Source organism: Thunnus albacares, chromosome 3 (genome assembly GCF_914725855.1).
Source record: "Thunnus albacares chromosome 3, fThuAlb1.1, whole genome shotgun sequence".
NCBI classification, from domain to species: Eukaryota; Metazoa; Chordata; class Actinopteri; order Scombriformes; family Scombridae; genus Thunnus; species Thunnus albacares.
In genome coordinates, this window is record NC_058108.1 from 29,833,494 (window position 1) to 29,852,723 (window position 19,230).

General features: G+C 39.7%; 2 protein-coding genes across 2 annotated transcripts; both read left to right on the forward strand.

Moving 5' to 3' along the window:
- The first annotated feature begins 264 nt into the window (after nt 1-264).
- Nucleotides 265-10,457, forward strand: LOC122979841 (protein GPR108-like). Its single transcript, XM_044347608.1, has 18 exons — nt 265-854; nt 1,981-2,100; nt 3,076-3,126; nt 3,354-3,445; nt 3,548-3,630; nt 3,836-4,038; nt 4,113-4,175; nt 4,270-4,371; nt 4,448-4,581; nt 5,726-5,801; nt 5,907-5,980; nt 6,073-6,190; nt 6,288-6,418; nt 7,079-7,122; nt 7,213-7,262; nt 7,743-7,826; nt 8,480-8,601; nt 8,740-10,457. Exons 1-18 carry the CDS (start codon nt 759-761, stop codon nt 8,825-8,827), a joined length of 1,731 nt encoding a protein of 576 aa, XP_044203543.1. The 5' UTR covers nt 265-758; the 3' UTR covers nt 8,828-10,457.
- Nucleotides 10,458-12,239: 1,782 nt separating this feature from the next.
- Nucleotides 12,240-19,136, forward strand: soul5l (heme-binding protein soul5, like). The gene is made up of 7 exons (XM_044347615.1): nt 12,240-12,379; nt 13,272-13,331; nt 14,004-14,085; nt 14,200-14,320; nt 14,411-14,550; nt 16,007-16,170; nt 17,177-19,136. Coding segments are annotated over exons 1-7 (1,059 nt in total). The 5' UTR covers nt 12,240-12,377; the 3' UTR covers nt 17,667-19,136.
- Nucleotides 19,137-19,230: the final 94 nt, after the last annotated feature.

Sequence of the window (19,230 nt, forward strand, 5' to 3'; positions counted from 1 at the left end):
CAAAATATAAAGATTTAAATCAAAAACACAAATTCTGTCAGTATTTTTCTTTCAGGGAAGATAAAACAGCCCTTTAACCCAAAAATAACTTCCGTTCCACGTGTCAAACATGTCAAACATCATATCTGCAGACATGGCAACCGGCAGGCTCCATGGTTTCATCCGACGTGGAGGGTCACTCACGTGAACACTTTGAGCCGGAAGTTCACTGTCAAAGCTCAACCACGTGACCCCAGCTAGGACAATTAGTACAAGGTGCAGTCAGGACTTCTGAAGTGAAAAACTCCGTTCTTTGACAGAAAAATAACACACAACCAGGGGTTGTTCATACAGAAAGCGTCTATAAATCACAATTGTTCAGCTCTCGTAACTTTTGGTGCACGATATCGCCTCTTGAATCATAAATGTGGCAATTTAACGGATGTAAGCCTACAGCGGATGACGTTTCTGTCCGTACCTTGATGAATGTTTGGGTCCTTGTTCAACACCAGGAAGCGAGCTCTTGCCATCTACAAGCTAGCTGTTACCGTACGCGATGAAAGCACAAAAGAATCGGAAAACATTACATAAATGGATATAATTTGATATTACGACGTAATTAAAGAGCTGATACACGGAGTTTAAAGATTTGCATCACTGTAACGCGCCTCGTTTACGGTTTAGACTGCCAGCTAGCTTGCCATTGAGCCATCTGGTAAGATTGTCGCTCGCTAACATTAGCAGTCAGTTGCCGTTAGCAGGTTGGTTACTGCCTGGGGATGGCTGTGGCACACAGAGGATGTGTCGTGGCTGGATATTTATTCCTATTTCTTCTGGCTGGATGCAAGGCGAGGATACACAAGCTCGCCCTAAAGGTAAGGCGACTGTCTCAAACTAGAGCTGTGTTAGCTGGGGAGCTAACATGGAGAGTACGCTGGTGCCCTGACGGCGTTTTATTAGCTAGCTTGTATGTTTTAGTTAGCTGTAGAATATAAAAAAATAGCTTTAAAAAGAGTATTGTTTGGACTTACTGAATGTGACAGTAATCTCTGTAAGCAGGTCTATTTAATTAATGTGCTTACTTTACTGTTGATTATTTTTAGCTCTCGTATGTTCTTGTTCCTGTTTTTAGTAATATTACTATTCTTCTATTAATTGTATTCTGTATTATTAAGCTTTTTTATCTAATTGTGGTAATTTTACATCACTGTCTCCCTTGGTTTTGTTGTATGTAAAGCACTAAGAAAAGTGCTATACAAATAAAGTTTATTGTTATTATTATTATTATTGCTATTATTATTATTACTATTACTACTATTTTGACCAAATGTTAAACTCGCACATCAAAATTCTTAAGCAAAAAGGCAACCTTTCAGAGCTGACTGTCGATATCAAACAGTACATTTCTTCTATAGGTTATCTGAATGTATCAACAAAATAGCTCTTTAAACATGTAACTTTACAAGCTTTATAAGTTAACTAAGAAAAAAATTCTATCTAACAGCTGTTAACATTGTGTAACATTGGCTTTTCATTAGTTTTACACAACAACACGCAATACCATGTTTGTTTCATCCTCTGACACTAAAGCTGATTAAATCCTTTAAACAGCTTTATTGATACAAGTTTATAACAAGGTTACGGCACCTTGTGTATACAACTTGTGTCTACAAACATGCCAGTAATCATTATTTAACTATTTCTTTTTCTTTTATTACAGCCTTTAGTCCCCCTGGCGTTTTTGTATGCATAAGTTGTATACACAAGGTGCTGTAAACTTGTTGTATACTTGTATAAATAAAGAAGCTGTTTAAAAAAAAAAAAAAAAGCCTCAGTGTCAGACGATGAAACAAACATGGTGTTGTGTGTTTTGATAATATAAAACTTATTTTAAAGAAAAGATGAAAACACAATGTTAACAGCTGAGTTGTAAATGTTACCCATCTGAACAGTTTTTTTACAAACAGCTCAGCACTTTTTAATTTGTTCATTTTTCCCCAGAATGAAACTCGGTTTGTCGTCCACCTCAACACCTTTGGTTTCTATGCTAATGGGACTCTAGATGTCAGCCTGCTTTCTCTGCGCCTCCCAGAACAGCTGGTGAACTACAGCAAGTACCCTGTAAGAAGTTTGTTTGTTTGTTGTGTGTGTGTGTGTGTCGTACACTTTGTACAGGTGCAGATGTATTTGAAAGAGTCGCCATCACTTGTGAGTTGTAGCTACAATTAGGGATGTGCCAGTATTAAAATTTACATCAAACATCAAAAACAGTTACACTCTGTATACAAAAGGAGGTTGTTCAAAGTTTAAAGGTGACATATTGTAGGCAGGGAGATTTACATTTCTTTTTTGATTATAAAGCAGGTCTAAGTGCCATATAAATAAAATGAAAGTATCAAAACGCGCAGTCCACAGAGAAATGCAAGCAGGCTATATTTAGAAACTGTGCCTTTAAACGCGCCATTTGGACTTTCATAAGCCTGCGATGTCACAACTATATGCTCAGCGTTTCCCCTACCATTGCCTTGGAGGGGCAGACCGCCCTTCCTGAATGAAACAAAATATGTTTGTTTATGTTATTTATGGTATGTATGTGCACTTGTTTCATTTCAGCTCAGTGTGAGAGTCTCTTCTGCGTTTTGCTGTCATTTATGGTCGCGCTAGTTTCTCTTCTCTCCTCTGCTCTCTGTGTGCTGCAATCCATCACCTTGAAACTTGGGATAACTTCCGTTTTATATTAAGACCGTTTTGTCTTGAGTTTTTTTTAAAGAGCACTACCGTTGGTCCTGCCCATGAGGTAATTTATTGGATTGGTGATTAAGTATTTCCAGCAGCAGTGAAATATCATGGCAATTGAACAAGAAAATCATCAACTAGTAGACAGAAAACAACTTTGCTTTCTAGCTTGTGAGATGAGTAGTTTCACTCGGTCATTGGTACTTAGTGGAAAACATTGAAAGTTTCTTAAATGGAGCCAGAGTTCTGTTGCGTGGAGGGATGTACGATATATTCAGTTGTGAACTGGCCACACAGAGTAAAATATGCTACGTACTGGAAGTCATGTGCTTCATAATACATTCATACTACTCTCTTTAGGTTGGTTTCAGCCTCTCCAGATCACGTGTGAGTGGAGTCCTGTCCTACACAGTGAGTACATCAGTTCATGAATATACAGTCTACCATTACGCAGGGTTATTTTCAGACTTGTTTAAATTAGTCTCACTAGTATGCTTTCAAGGAAAACCTTTGTCACATGTCATCAGATTATTGATATGAAGGGTAGGTTTAGTGGTGAAATCTGCTTTGAGCTGTGTAAATATGATTGTTTAATGACTGTTTGTTCTGTTTTTGTTTTTGTTTTTTTAAATGTCCAGGCGGAGGAGACGGAGACGTGCCCGCTCACTTTCACAAAGTCAACCAACAATGAGCCACTCATTCTTTTTCTTATTGATGTCAGCAACCTCAGGTTTGTAATTTTCAGCGCCGGTGTTTTAGAAGTGTGCATGACTGTGCTCTAACAGTCTGATGTGAAGGTTAATGCTGTCCTGACTGTGGTGTGTTTGTGTAGTGTCAATGTAAGAGCACTAGGTGACCAAGACAACACCTTGAGAGCAAAACTGAAGGCAGAGATGCCACCTTCCAAAGACAAAGGTCAGTGTCGCTCACACTTAACAACTGATGCAAAACCCTCCAGCATTTTACTTCCCAGTTATTTTTAAGTGCTAGAATAATGGCAGAATCTTTTTTTAATCACTGCACTGTATATCCTGTGAGAATTTAAAAATAGCTCAAGTTCACAACCATTCTCTTGAGGCCAGAGAACATGACAGGGAGCTGGTTGTTTGTGTCCTTTTAGGTCAGAGGAAAAGGAGGGCTGCCGTAGATCCCCCCCAGCCTACTGAGAATCCAAAAGGGGGTAAACCATCAGATGATGCAGCCGGGCCAGAAAAATTAAATGAGAAACCAAATGGCAGTGTGGATCAGAACAAAGCAGAGATAAAAGAAGAAAAGACAGAGGTTGCAGTAGAAGCTAAGAAAGTGGAGGAAAATGAATTCCAGGTAAGAGTTGTTTATCTTTTTGTGCTTACGTGATTTATATACAAAATCACTTTCTAACCTGTATTTGCTTCTAGCTTGGGAAGACCAACCAGCTGACTTTAGCTTTGGAGAAAGTCAACGGCTCCTACAACTTCAGAGTAAGTACATCTTTTCTTTTTTTCCCCCCCGATCTCAAGCAACGTTCAATTTGAATTACGTCGCATGAAACTTTCTCTGCCCCTTCTCCCACAGTTCCACATGGAGGTCGGGTTGCTGGCCGAGGGTCTGTACAATTTCAACTTCCACTACTGTCAGAACATGGTGCCTGGAATCGACCTGCCCTACTCGTTCACCGTAAGCGGAACGTCCTTCTGGCCGTACATGCGTACCCAGGTGTGTGCATGTGTTAACCTGAACGTATCCTCTGCAGGTGGAAGTGACAGAGAAGAATCCAGGAGGCTACTTGTCTGCGGCAGAAATCCCCCTCTCTCGCCTTTACATTTGTATGGCCGGAGTCTTCTTCACTGCCGCCATGATCTGGGTGTACACGCTCATGAAGCACAGGTACACATGCACGCAGGCTCATAATCATTGCTGATTCTTACGGCTTCCTTATTTAAAGATGCCAAAACACTTTGGTTTTGCACATGCAACGTGTGGTGTGGTATCTTGCAAACTGTTTTTTGTGCATTTCCTGTGAAACTGTTGTGAAATGAAATGAAACGCCACTTCCCCCAAATTCAGAGCTTAACTAGTGACAAGAGAAAAGTCTGTTAAAAACCTTATTAGCTAAGACAACGGACACATCCTCATACCAGTAACATCAGTCGTGAACTGGGAAGGAAGAAAAAAAAATCATCTACTTGGTAACACTTTACTTTAACCGCCCTATTCAATATCTATAAGCAGTATATAAACATTTAATAGATGATTTATACACATTTGAACACATTTTCCTGTTGTTTCAGTGACACTCGACCACTGCTTCTCCTTCTCTCTCTCTCTCTCCTCTTCTTTAAAATGAGTCGGGAAGCCGTCAGCAAAGCCTAACTTTACGTTTAACATGATCAAAAGAAGAGAAATATCATCCTCTCTTCCTAGTAATGTTTTTGTCCTCCTACACGGCAGGGTTACAGCTCTAATCAGTCTGATCTGGCTATGTTTGGCCACCGCAGAGTTACATTATGTTTCTCCAAAAGTTGATTCTGGTTTAACTTTCTCGCTGCAAGCCGCTGCGGTCCCCACCCCCGCACCCTAAATGCACAACCCGTCTGCTTTCGGCTGGCTACCTGAGGCTGGTGCTGCATGCACATTGAAATCATGATAGGAAAAAGAAAGTCTCTCAATGAAAAAGCTTAAAACAAACTGCCCAAAACAAGCCAACGAGACACAGCAGCGGAACAACACATGTTTGAAACAGCTGCTCTGTAGTTTGAAACGGTCAATACAATTCAGTAAATACTGAAGCTGCCTGTTTCATTACTTTATAGGCATGTAATAAATATAGAAATGGTCATCTGCATGACAAATAAAGACAAAGAAAAAAAAATCAGTTATAATAGTCATCCAATGAGAGTGATCAATTTGACCTGGACAGACGTGATCACTGTAAGCGGTTTCCATTGTAATTACCTCCATCATCTTAAAAAGCACCAACTCACCGGTAGATAAACAGTTACAACATCTTCCCCTGTGTTCTTGTCTACAGGTACAGCGTGTTTAAGATCCACTGGCTGATGGCAGCACTGGCCTTCACCAAGTCCATTTCACTGGTTTTCCATAGTGTAAGTGCACCATCACCACAGATGGACTAGTCTGTTGTGTAGTCGTTCATGGTTGTTTTAGGCTTTTATAGTGATGTCTTGTCTTTTTTCTGCATTCTCTCTCAGATCAACTATCACTTCATCAACACTGAGGGGCATCCTATCGAAGGCTGGGCTGTCATGTATTATATCACACATCTGTAAGTACAATTTCTCAGGAATGTGAAGTTATTTAAGAGTATATTATTATATGTTTCATGTGTAAATGAGTTTGTGTTGATATACTTTCCAGGCTCAAGGGGGCTCTCCTGTTCATCACACTGGCACTGATCGGCACCGGCTGGGCTTTCGTTAAATACATCCTGTCTGACAAGGAAAAGAAGATCTTCATGATTGTCATCCCTCTGCAGGTGTGTGTGTGCATAAAAACAGTAGTTGTGTATGTGTGTGTGATTATTTATAGTCGTGGAGTTTGTTCTGTTGACTCACTCACCTGTTCACCTCCAGGTCCTGGCTAATGTCGCCTACATCATCATCGAGTCTACAGAGGAAGGCTCCAGTGAATACGCTCTGTGGAAGGAGATCCTCTTTCTGGTCGACCTCATCTGCTGCGGAGCCATCCTTTTCCCTGTTGTCTGGTCAGTGTGTGTCTGTTTCCATTAAAACAAATCAATAATAGGAAAATTGGAAAGTGGAGTCAAGACTAGTTTTGAGACTTGTGTGTAAGAAGCTTTGCTGTTTCTACAGAGGTTAGTTGAGATAAGAGGATTTTTATGGCAAAAATTTCAGTGTATTTTGTGTGTGTGTTGGGAGGTTTAAGCTACTGACAGCGGTAGGAAAGTGGTGATTAACTAGAGACCAAAATAAATGCAAGAAAGCAAAATGTTGTGTGATGATAGGCTGGGAGAGTGGCGCCACCTGTGGTTTAAGTTCACCTCATCTCATGAATAGTAATGAAAACAACAATTTGCAGTTAAAAATCTCCACTTAGGCGCAAACTGGTATCCTACTGGTTAAGACGCATGCCACATAAGACTCTCTCCCCTCACTTCCTGTCACCTCTCAACTATCGCTATCTAATAAAGGCATGACATGCACCCAAAAAAATGTAAATATGTATTAAAAAAAGAAAAATAAAATTGACTCAATAATAGATTTTGCTTAGATTTTACTGCAAATTTAACCTGGTAAAATGTTACATGGACCATACACGCAAGTACATCCATGACGATACATATATCTTTGGTGCATGTAGGCGAATGTGTTTGCACTTCTCAAACATTGTCTGTCTTTTACAGGTCTATCCGTCATCTACAAGAGGCCTCTAGCACCGATGGCAAAGGTAAGAATCCTGATCAATCACAGCCAAAAAAAAGTTTCATGAGTTGAATTTATGAATTTATTCATGTAATTTGGTTCATCTCTCCTTCAGCTGCCATGAACTTGGAGAAGCTCAAGCTCTTCCGGCATTATTATGTGATGGTAAGAAGGAGTTCAGCTCAACAACCCTTCATTCCTTCATCTGTACAATCTGACACATTACTAGATGGCCAGTGAAATTAATATTCCCAACAAATATTGCCTCAGATTGCATTGAATACCGATGTAGGTGATGATTATGATGTTGCTGATATTGCTTTAAATATTTTTTTTAACGAGACATGTATTTATTATCTGGCATCAAGCGTTATTCCTTTAGTAAATTATACTGAGTCACAGCATTTGGCAAGGCCACAGCAGGCTCCTCATTCAGCCGAGTCACTGCAGCAGAGACAGAACAAAAGCCTTGCAAACAACCCCACATACTGTTCGACCTTTTTGCTAATGCATATCATTAAAGCCGGTCACAAAGCCCTTTTTACTGAGCGTTAGCAACAAGATGGTCAGAGGAAGATTCACTTTTAACGCTTTATCCGATCAAGCATCAAACGTTTTTTTTCTTTTTGCTGTTTCTCTCTTTAGATTGTGTGTTATATCTACTTTACGAGGATCATAGCCATCCTGCTCAAGGTCACCATGCCTTTCCAGTGGCAGTGGTGCTATGAGGTAAGACAACGTAAACATTCTGGCTTCATTACTGAAACAACACTTGTTTATAAAAGGTCAAAGGCATCCTGTACCTTTCTCTGACTTAGCAAATAAAAATACAATTCTTCACCCCAGAGGTTTGATAAGATATTAGCATTACTAGAGAGAGGCTCCACTCGTGTAACTCATGTATATTTTGTATATTCTATGAACATTAAGATGAAGTAGCTGCACTGGGAGTCAGAATTACATTAGAAGCTTGTCTCTCCACCATCTCTTACTTGACAAGTAGAGAAGATTCAACCTCTGTGGTGGGAGAATCTGCCCACGGTTCAGAGTGTGTGGTTGATTCTCAGTGGGATTGGTAGTGCTAGAAACCCTTTCACGTTTCATGGAGTAGTCAATAATTGCTTATTAGCAATGATTTTGAGCTTGTAGATCATAAACTGACCTTTTATCTCATAGAATGACAATTAGCTTGCTGGTCGGGAAGAAAACAGTTTGTTTTGCTCAGTTGTTAATCGTCTTTTGGTAGCTATGGAGCTACAAGCTAACTGTCAGCAGTTTTTACCTTTTTACTGTTAGTTCACATGTCTTAATAATCTTTCTTCCCTCCTGTCTGATACTCTTACACTCTCTCATCGCCCCTCCACTCCTCTCTGTTCCTTCAGTTTCTGGTAGAGGTGTCTACTCTGATCTTTTTCGTGTTGACGGGCTACAAGTTCAGACCAGCGTCCAATAACCCCTACCTCCAGCTTCCCCAGGACGAGGAGGACGTAGAGATGGATGAAGTGTAAGCATACACAGTCTGCGTGAGCCCACACCTTCGAATACCAGACTGTTTCTGTTGAGTAGTTAATGTGTAGTTAAAGTAATAAGTCGGTTTTCATGGATTCTGTCACTCAACTCTGTGTTTTCTCCCCGTGTCCAGAGTGACCGAGTCAGGTGCACTGGAGGGTATTTCCAAAGTGAAGAAGACATCTAACGGACGCGAGCGCCAGAAAGAGTCCACCTTGTGAGCGAGAGGCTGCATAATTTGGGAGGGACCCACTAAACATCACCCCAGGCCAGCTGGTACAAAAGGGGGTGCACATGGACCAAGGCTTCCCACCCCCCACAGTGACAGCTTTCCTTTTGAAACTCTTAAAGTGGTTGCAGTGGTCATGCCCACTGTCTGGCTATGCAAAAAAAAAAAAAAAAAAAAAAAGACTAACTTTGTTGGACGCTCTCCATTTTTCCTTGGAACAATCCACCCAGAATCTCTGAAAGGTTTCAGGATGAGACGGGCTCCTGCCACATCGGAAGGGTGGAGGAACAGAAGAGAGCTCCGATGTTCTTTACAGTTTTTCATTTCTTTCTTTTTCTTTATCTCACTGACTCTCTCTCTTTCTCTCTCTCTCTCTCTCTCTCTCTCTCTCTCTCTCTTGCTCTCCAAAGATAATTATCATTTTAGAGAAAGACTTGCTTTTGGGTGTGTTTATATCAGCTATTTAAAAATGGTACTTCTGCGAGCCTATTAGCTGTATACCTTTTTGTGTGTGGTGTGAGTACACGTGTGTGTGGATGTCAGACAACACGAGATTCGGACACAATTGTGTTTCTCTTTTTTTTCCTTTTCGGAGACGATAGCCCGTACTCAGGTAAAAGGCTAATCAGTATATTTAAAAAATTTAAGCAACACATTGTTTCTCTCTCCCACTATTCAGGGGTCAGTAATGTCCATTCGGTCATTATACAGTACAACTTCATCACCACGCAGAACAGTATATGTTACTTTTTTCTGATATAATTGATTTGTATATTGAAATATATGGATGTTAGAGGTTGTATATTTCAATATATTTACTTATTGCATATTGAAATATGTTATATTTCAGTATTATTGTTTATGTTGGAGAGGTGTAAGAGGTCCTTCCAGTTCATTACATGGACCGCTGCTGTAATTTAGTGCTTTAGTGGTTGAGGTCAACTCCATCTCTGTGAATTCAGCCCAGATGGTAACATGTGGACCTCTTAATGAATAAACAGGTTTTTGGATCATTCTCTCCAATAACCAGAGCAGTGGCCCTAATTGTGTTCAAAGACTGCCTTTGTTTTTTTTTCCCCCTTTTTGGCCATTCTGTGCCAATCTGGGCAGAGAAGTGACCTAACTGATCATTTTTGCATTTGTCTGCTTTTGGTTTTACCTTTCTGCTCTTGATGTGAAGCTTATTTTATTAATTATTGACGACTTATCGGTTATGAAAGATCAGAAACGTGTGCAGCCGGGCAGGTAGATGGCCATTTGTAAATAATTTACGAGGGGAGGCACATAACACTTTCATAAGAACTGTGTAGAAGCTTTATAGACGGTGTTTCAGACAATAATGACACAAGTTCAATTTCAATTAAAGATTTTTTGATTCCTTTTGATAGATGGAGAGGAGAGTAAATGTGAGGAATCAAAGAAAGACTACTGAGATTTACCTACAGGCACTCCTGTGCAGGGATGACAGAGCTAAAACAGTGTTTACAGACTGTTGATGTGTTTTATGAGAGTAAACAGTCAGTAAAGGTTAGGAGAAGGTTTCCTGCTTGTTACAGAGGGCTGTTTGATGTCTATGTGAACTGTCACAATAAAGCTGGTGTTCTGGAAAAGTCTCAAATGAAGCAGTTATGTATATGTGTGTCTATGTGTATCTTGCAGTATTTTTTTTTTTATCTCAGCCTTGTGTAATGAAATAGTCCAGCATTTTGGGTTTATTGGCTCTCCTTGTGCGAGTCTGCTGGTTGCTTGGCAACATCACAGTGATGAAAAGACTGTTGACCTGAAAGTTGCTGCACCCAGCCAAGAAATAGTCCTGCACATAACCCCCCCTGTAAAACCAAAACATGCTGTTTTTAGACTTAATTTACATTTGTTTAACAGATTAAACAAATGCTAAACTAAGCTAAGCTATCCTTCTGTGTCAGTCTAACAGCTGGCTGTAGCTTCATATTTAACAGACAAATAAACAACAGCATATTCCCAAAAATGTCATACTAGTTCTTTCAAAGAGCATTTAAGCATTTTCCATTTGCATAAATAAAGGACTCGCAACAGACATATAAAAAAGATGGTCAAAATTGATGCAGCAGAGGCCGATATATATCCTGACCTAAAATAATGGGACCCTACACTTCCCATAATGCAACTATAGCATATTTTTGTTTAACCATCCCTTCATGCTAAATGGTATTTTCTTTCAGAATTCACATTCCCAGTTTGTTATACAGACTTTCCATGAAAAATTTACTCTTAAAGCCCCAATACTAGATGACCCTGATGACATCATCAGGGGTTATTTTCTCAGATTTAAGTGATAACTCTGATTTCATACCCGCCCCAAAGTAAAAATGTGTTCATGTACATCAGGTATTTATGAAAAACAACAACTTAGGAAGCCATGAATCATACCTTTCCTTCCTTTTGATCAATTACCTTTCACATCTATCTATCTATCTATCTATCTATCTATCTATATATATATATATATATATATATATATAATAAATACTGCTTCCATATCAGAGGGTATTTGGTCACTCAGTATAAAAAAATGTACTTTTACCCTAATTTACATCACAACTAGTAAACCATTAGGTATTTGAATGTATTGTTCTGATGCAGACAACAGCTGATCTCCATTCATTTCAGTGCAAAATGAAATAATGCTCACAGATTCTGGAAACTTGCTCGAGTTAATCCATCACAGTGAGCATCAAGTCTGCAGTAATGTTTATCAATGACATTAACATTATAAGTGAAGCAGGACAGACGTCTTAAACCAAACCTAAACTAAATGACCAGGCTACACGAAGATAATGCAACACTGCAAAACATTCAAAAATTCATTGACAATACAATATTGCTGTGCTCTATTGTCTTAACTATTTAAACACAGGCCACTGTAGACCATAAACAGCCCATATCAGAGGAGCAGTAGGCCAGCAGTTCTCAAAGTGGGGTCTGGGGTCCTTAAGGGGGTCCCCATTAAAAAGGGGAATCATTTATTTTTACTGCAATTCCATCTATAAGTAAAACAATGACAGAATGTGTGACTATTTTGGTCATGGGTTTCATACATTTTCTGTTATATAAAAGGAAAAATACTATCAGATGGGGAACCCTGGGGCAAAATCTTACTATATGGGGGTCCTTGATGTGAAAAACTCATAGCAACACTGCAGCAGTCTATACATTTGGGACTTCCTCATCTTCATCCTTTAATATTTGCGTGATGCATCACAGAGGGCGGATTCTCGGTCAGACTTTCTTCTCACTGCTGCAGCGCTGTGGATGAACTCACAGCAATAACAGGCTCGTATCACCTGTCCAGTATCGGTCCAGTAGTTTTGCAGCCTGGTGGCAGCTCAGCCCCGCCCTCCAGCGAGCGGCAGGCGGACACTGGTGCTCACTGCAGTCCGGCGCCTGTCAGTGTGCAGCAGACTGCAGTCTCCATCACACTCCTCCCTGCGCTCCCCCTAGCAGGTGGAAAGGACGCACACACACACTCACACACACACGCACATACACACGGAGCCGGGACAATGTGAGTATGAGCTCTCGGGTATCATTATTTAGATGAATATCAGAAAAGTAGATTGTTAGACATTTTAAAAGGAATGTTAGATTATAGCTGCTGCTTATTTTAGCGACTTTTCTGCGGCGTCATGGGCAGGTAAAGTTCATGTTTGCGTCATTTTCCATCGGTTGTACGTGCATGCAGGGAAATCTGAGCTTTTTTACTCAATATTTTTACAAGCTGCTATAACAGATATGCAGAAATATAAATATAGCTACATTTTAAGGGATTGTGATTCATCCCATTCTTAAATAGGCTAACCTTCATTTTTTCCTTTTAGAGTCTTAAATCGGATGTTTGCTTATAAGTTCTAATATCAAAAGACTATAATGCGGTTGTGATGAGTTACTGAACGCTGTTGTTTCATGACCTCAAAACGTCTTTGCTTTTGTGAAGAACAGAGCTTCATGATGCAGCACATCTCTCCCTCTCTCCCCTCAAAGAGCAGGAAAACGTGTCCCATTTCATCTCTGCAGTGCAATGCACCACACCGAGGCGCATACTGGCACATACACACTCAAAGCTTTTTAAAAATCTGCCAGTCAAACAAGAATAAAGATTTTGTTATCCTTTTTTTCACTGCACAATATTAACTAAAATATTGTTCATATGTAAATATATGTTCTCTTTTTTTTAGAATATAGTCTCAAAACACTTGCCTTTGCCTAATAGCTTGAACACAGACTCATTTATTTTCTTGTTTCTTATTCATTTGGATATTTGTGGCTGTGTTTATCCCTGCTACAACTTGACAATCCTAAATGTAGTTTAAATGAGGAAGCATGATATGTGTGTGTGTGTGTGTGTATGTGTGTGTGTGTGTGTGTGTGTGTGTGTGTGTGTGTGTGTCCTTCCTCAGGGCTTTCATCCCAGTCTTGGCGATGCTGGCCTTAGTGGTCTCAGTTGAAGGAAGCGTTGGGTAAGTCGATCACCTCTGATACATAAATAGAGGGATATAGATGTACTTCAAGGCCAAAAGTATTAACACTGCACATTATTACCCTGCAATAACAGCCTCCTCCCTTCTGGGAAAGGCTTTCCACAAGATTTTGGAACCTGGCCACAGGGATCCGCTCCCACAATAGCATGAGTGAAGTTGATACGGATATTACATTTTACTTTTGACATACAAAGCATCACGTGGTCAGGTCAGGTAGTTGTTGTGCCCGCTGACCACTGGGAGGAGCCTCGGGTCATCAGAGAAGGGACTTTTGGTTGTTCCAAGGTCAAGGCTGAAAACGAAAGGTGATCATGTTTTTGCTTTTGTTGTTGCCCCTGAACTCTGGAGCAGCCTCGCATTAAGTATCAGGGAATCCAAATCAGTGCACATCCTTAAAAAGTATCTTAAAACCCATTTGTTTTCTTCTTTTTTCTTTTACTTAGTGGGTTATACATTATCATATATAATATTTTAATAAATTATCTTTTCTGTCTCTCTCTGCCCCCTTATGCACTTTGTGACCTCTGTTTTTAAAAAGTGCTATAAATTAAGTTTATTATTTAGCTTAGCTGCCCCAGACCAAAAAAATTTAAAAAAATCCTGTCCACATACTTTTGGCCATGTACTGAATTAAAAATCACTCTGTTATAGACCAAGTACCAACACCAGCTTTTGCACTGAGTCAAAGGAGTGTCTTGAGTATGAGCTGGTCTGCAAAACAGATGAATATGAGGTGAGTGAAACTGTCAACCAGCACTCAAACACACTTTACATTCTCATCAAGCTCTTATTTCTCACAATGTTTGGTTCTCTTTTCCCCAATGTGTGTATGTGTGTGTGTGTTTAGGTGCGACACTACAGCCCCACTCGCTGGGTATCTACAGATGCTGAGGCCTATTTCATGGGAGTGGGAGCAGCTATGGCCTTCAGGAGACTTTTCCAGTACATCACTGGAACCAATGAAGGAGGTAAAGACGGGACAGAGGTGGAGATTCATTTCATTGTATGTGTGTGTGTGTGTGTGTGTGTTATCCTGTGTCTGTATGTGTCCTCTGCAGGCGTCCAGATGGAGATGACCGCACCTGTCCTGGTCAAGATCCCCGAGGAGACAAAGATGTGGGAGCCAGCTATTTACACACTCAACTTCCCGCTGCCTGCAGCCTATCAGGACAAGCCGCCCGCACCCACCAACGACAAGGTGAGCTGAGCCCGACGGGTGCAGAGAGACGTCGCGGTTTCATTTTTTTTGGTTAGCTGCCCTTGTCTGTCATGAGGTCAAATGCTTTTATCTCCCCGGTGCCTGTGAGTAATTCGATCGTTGATTTTTGTTTCAAGATCAATAAAGACCATTGATGGATATAAAGTAGGCTATTTAGTGCAGCTGGCTCCGCTGCTGCTCTCAGCAGTTTGGAAAGATATCGCTGGCTCATGAAGGTATCAGCGTTCTCAGTTTATCAATTTATGATTCCATTATTCAAAGTCTGAGCAAATCTACATTCTTGATCTATTTAATTCATTTGAGATGGTCTATAAATATCCACAGAATGAATAACTTAAATATATTAAGTCCAGTGTTCACAGTAGATCTACTGGGGTTTTATGTTTTAATGATTTATGACAATTAATTTCACAGTTACAGTTGTCTACATCCAACAATGACTGCACTCTGTAACTTTTCTTTTATTGTAATCAATCATTTCTTCCTTCTTGTCCAGTCATGTTTCAGCACTGTGCTTCCATTAGTGGCTGTGACTGACTAACCATTCATCAGCTTAATTAGCTATTGCCAAATATATTAGACTACATCCAGTAATTATGCTAATAATACAGAACGTGTTGCGTATTAATCTTTTACTTCAACAACTGACACTGGTTTAAGTTATAATATATCTTTTTAAGTCATCATATACTATTGCAAACATTAAGGAATTTTCTCATCCCAAAGGCAGTATCTTTATTCTGTTTATTTGTTAACATTCATTTTAATATTCATGCTGTTTGGTGGCTCTTTACTGTGAGCTCAGGGTTTATTTTCCAATTGCAAAATGTATCTTGAATTAAAATAATGACTTAAAACTCATCATACAAGACTCAAATAACTATTTATTTAAACATCTGTTCCTGCACCTAGTTTGAGTTTAAAATACTGGATCTTCTTTAACAGATTGAGTTTGTTATATAAGGGAAATTCAAAGACCATCTGTTAAATTTTTATATAGAAAACCTTACAATATATTTCCTTAGTTTTTACAACTGTGTGCTATACTCATTAGTAAAAACCTCCTAATTCCAGTTTTGGCAGTTTTCTCACTTGCAACCATAACAGCTTTGTGGTGAAGTCTTGAGCTGCAGTTTTACTGTGAGATACTGTCTCCAAAAATATCATGCTGTACTCAAATGATTTTAAAAAAAGTCCAATCTTATCCCTTGAATTGCAATTACAAGAATTCTGAATCTTGATAATTGATCTCACATCTTCTAATATGCGTTTGGGGTCCAGACGTTGCATACGGTTGTGCTTGCACATCTGTTTGGAGTAGTATTTTGTGCTGTGTCACCTGCTGCGCTTCTCTTCTCTGCAGTCTCTACTGTGATACAGCAAAGTCCCTAATGCAGTAAGCATCCCTAACGCTGACTCTGTGTCTCCTCCACAGCTTTATTTCACTGAGATGCCAGAGATGGACGTCTATGTGAGGAGTTATGGCGGCTGGATGCTGTCAGTCACCTCCAGGCTACATGCTCACCTGCTGATTAAAGAACTGGAGAGAGTTCGAGCTTCCTACAACCACAGCTACCACTATGGAGTCGGATATGACAGGTATTAAAATAAACAGACAAACACATCCTTGTTTGATCTGTAACTTTTGAAGATCAACACATGAACAGTGTGATCTTATATTTAGCACATATAACACTACCTAGCTCTACACTACACTGCAATACAAACTCTTTCTGTATGTCCAAGTCTTTTACATGGATCATCAACTGATGAGGATGTTGACTTTTTACCTGGGACATGTGGCTTTAACCTTAGTCTTTTAGCATGTTATGTATGTAGGGTGACCTATTTTATCATTGAGTGAACTAAACCTCCCCACAAACAAATCTTAGTATTGACTATAATATTTTATATTTTAGTCAATGTATATCAATAACAGAGCAGAACAATTAATAAGTGTACAATAAAACTAAATTATGAACTCAATACCTGCAGGACGTTTGTGTAAAACTGACAATTCAGATGAAATTTCTTACACAATTCTGTTTGTATTTTATTTTTAACTATCATACATACTTAATAGGCTTCTTTTTTAAGCATTCAGTGTTCTCTTCTCCCTGACGCTTGGCCCATGTTCCATTAACGTTTTTAAGTGTGTACCTTTGTGATGCAGAACTAGGCTATTTAGCTGGCTTGCTACACTAATTTAGCAGAGAGTGAAGGCTCTGTTATACGGTTTGTGCCTTCATCCTCACATTTTTTAAGTTTATATCTTTATTTTTCTAAATTATGATATCAACTTTAAACAATAACCATTACTTGTAGTTCTATTCTTCACAGAAATTACTTAAAGATGCAATAAATGACATTGAGCCTCACTGGATGTCAGCAACCAACTATTTGCTGTGTAAAGATATAGTGGAGTAATGGTGACCTGAGCAGTGAATAAAGTCACACTTCCTCTGTGTGTGTTGTTATCCGAGCTTCTCTGTTCTTTGTTTTGGGTGATGTTATAGTGGCATTTCTAACTGTCATGTTTGTCTTTCTCACTCTTTCCTTGTGTTTGTGTGTTTGTGTGTTTGTGTGTTTGTGTGTTTGTGTGTAGTCCCTTGAAGCTTCTGAATAGACACAATGAGGTGTGGTATGTTGCCGAGGGGGAGCCAGTTTGCACAGATCCACGAGAACCGACCCCAGCACACACACCTCGGCCAACTCTGACCAACTCACCCACAGGCTCTCCATCTGACCCTCTCCCACACACACTCTCTGATTCACCCTCAGTCACTCCCTCCAACATGTCCTCATACACATCAACATCCAACTCCTCAGGCACGCCCTCTGACACACCCTCTCTCCCGCCGTCCGATGCCCCTCCTAGTCCTTCATCCCACCTGCCATCCCAGGCTGCGTTCAGCCATGCCCCTACCACCGCCCAGATCCTGGTGGACCCAACAACCAACTCCTCTGATCCCGTCTCTGTGAGCCCGTCCCTTGAGCCCCAGGGTGACGCTGCCGTGTGGAACAGCACAGCGCACAGCTCTCTGGACACACAAGCTGACAGTAATCCTATGGTCGAGCCAGATGACGCTCACTAGAAACCTGCACCTTTGATTTAAACAGCAATTCCAAGTATATTAACATGGAAGCTATAAATAGAAAGGAAACTGCAGAGTTGTGGCAAAAAGATGAGTGAATGTGTGTGATAGATGAACTTGCTGTTCTCTTCCCTCCCTGTGTATTACACCAACTCCTTCTTATGGCACTTAATGTTTAACTATATGTTCTACCACAGCTTTGCACCTGCAATCTTGTATCAGCAAACACATGCCTATCCTCTTTGTCGTTCTAAGATTATCATACTGTTGCATCATAGAATTAAGTAAAATATATGTATTAGTTAGAAAAATTAGAATTCAGAGTAATTGTGTTGATTCATCTAGCTAACACTGAAGGCAGGAAGAGACGCCCTTTAACATCAGTTTAACCCAAAAGCTAACTTAGTAACTTATAAATAAAATCTATCTGTAATTAATAAGTGAAGTGTTTACTGGGACTAACTACACTGGGCTGTTATATCAGAGGACACTTAACTTGATCTTACTGTGTTCTAGCTACTCTTGAAAATGGAGTTTGATGCTGTTAATCAGTGATTCTGTAAACTTTCTCTGTTGCTACTTTCCAGCCATAACATCCTACAAGCTTCTGCTCTCTGTTTAGCTTCACGTCATTTATTTTCATGATATACTGTATGTGGCAGCATATTGGTGATTCATTATAAATTAAGTGTGATTATTCACTGGGATCTTTGTGGTGTGGCCTTAAACCTACGTACTGATACTGTAAAGTTCTATATAATTTACAAAATTCCCAAATGTAATTTTTATCCTGAATCCAACCAACCCACTCCTATTTTATGCTCAAAAGTGCCTGTAAACGAATTGGCCATATCGATTGCAATATTACAATGTTATGCTGAGCGCGTCAACGTATTGTTTGCATCTGGTGTTCTAGCAGCACACGGTGGATACAAACACTGTGACGTGAGGTCAGCAGTGATCTGAACACATTTCTGCTGACTGTAAAGAGTCTTAACAGTTGGAGGCAGTAATGTGCTGAAGTTTGACGTTTATTCTCACAGTTTAAGTTTTAAAACCCTTAACACTCAACATTTTTTTTAGGTCTTAAAGGATATAAATAATTAGATTTTTGCACATTGTAGAAAATAGTGTCCTAACTCAGTTCTGCCATAATGTTAAAACTTGGACTCACTTTTCTGTGTATCTATACCTAGATAGTCAGTCCAAAACAATTACTAAGCTTAATTTTTTAGCCTAGGTGTGATCGTGTTCTGCTAACTGTTTGCAAGTGATCATGTAGTATATTTCAGAAGCTACCCAGAGTCTAAATGTCATTGGACTGCCTCAAAGATCCCAAAGAATCATGCCTGATCAACCAATGCAATAATGATTACATCAGTTAGCACATGTCATTCTCTATCTATGCGTCTCTGAGCTACATATTGTATGTTCTGAGGAAGGTGCATTAAAAATCCATCCCAAACTCTTGTTGGGCTCAGTGTATTATTTAAAGGTTTGGATTCAATTTACTTTCAGAGCACACCCTTCAATTTTTTTGCTACTACATATGTGTAGACATTTG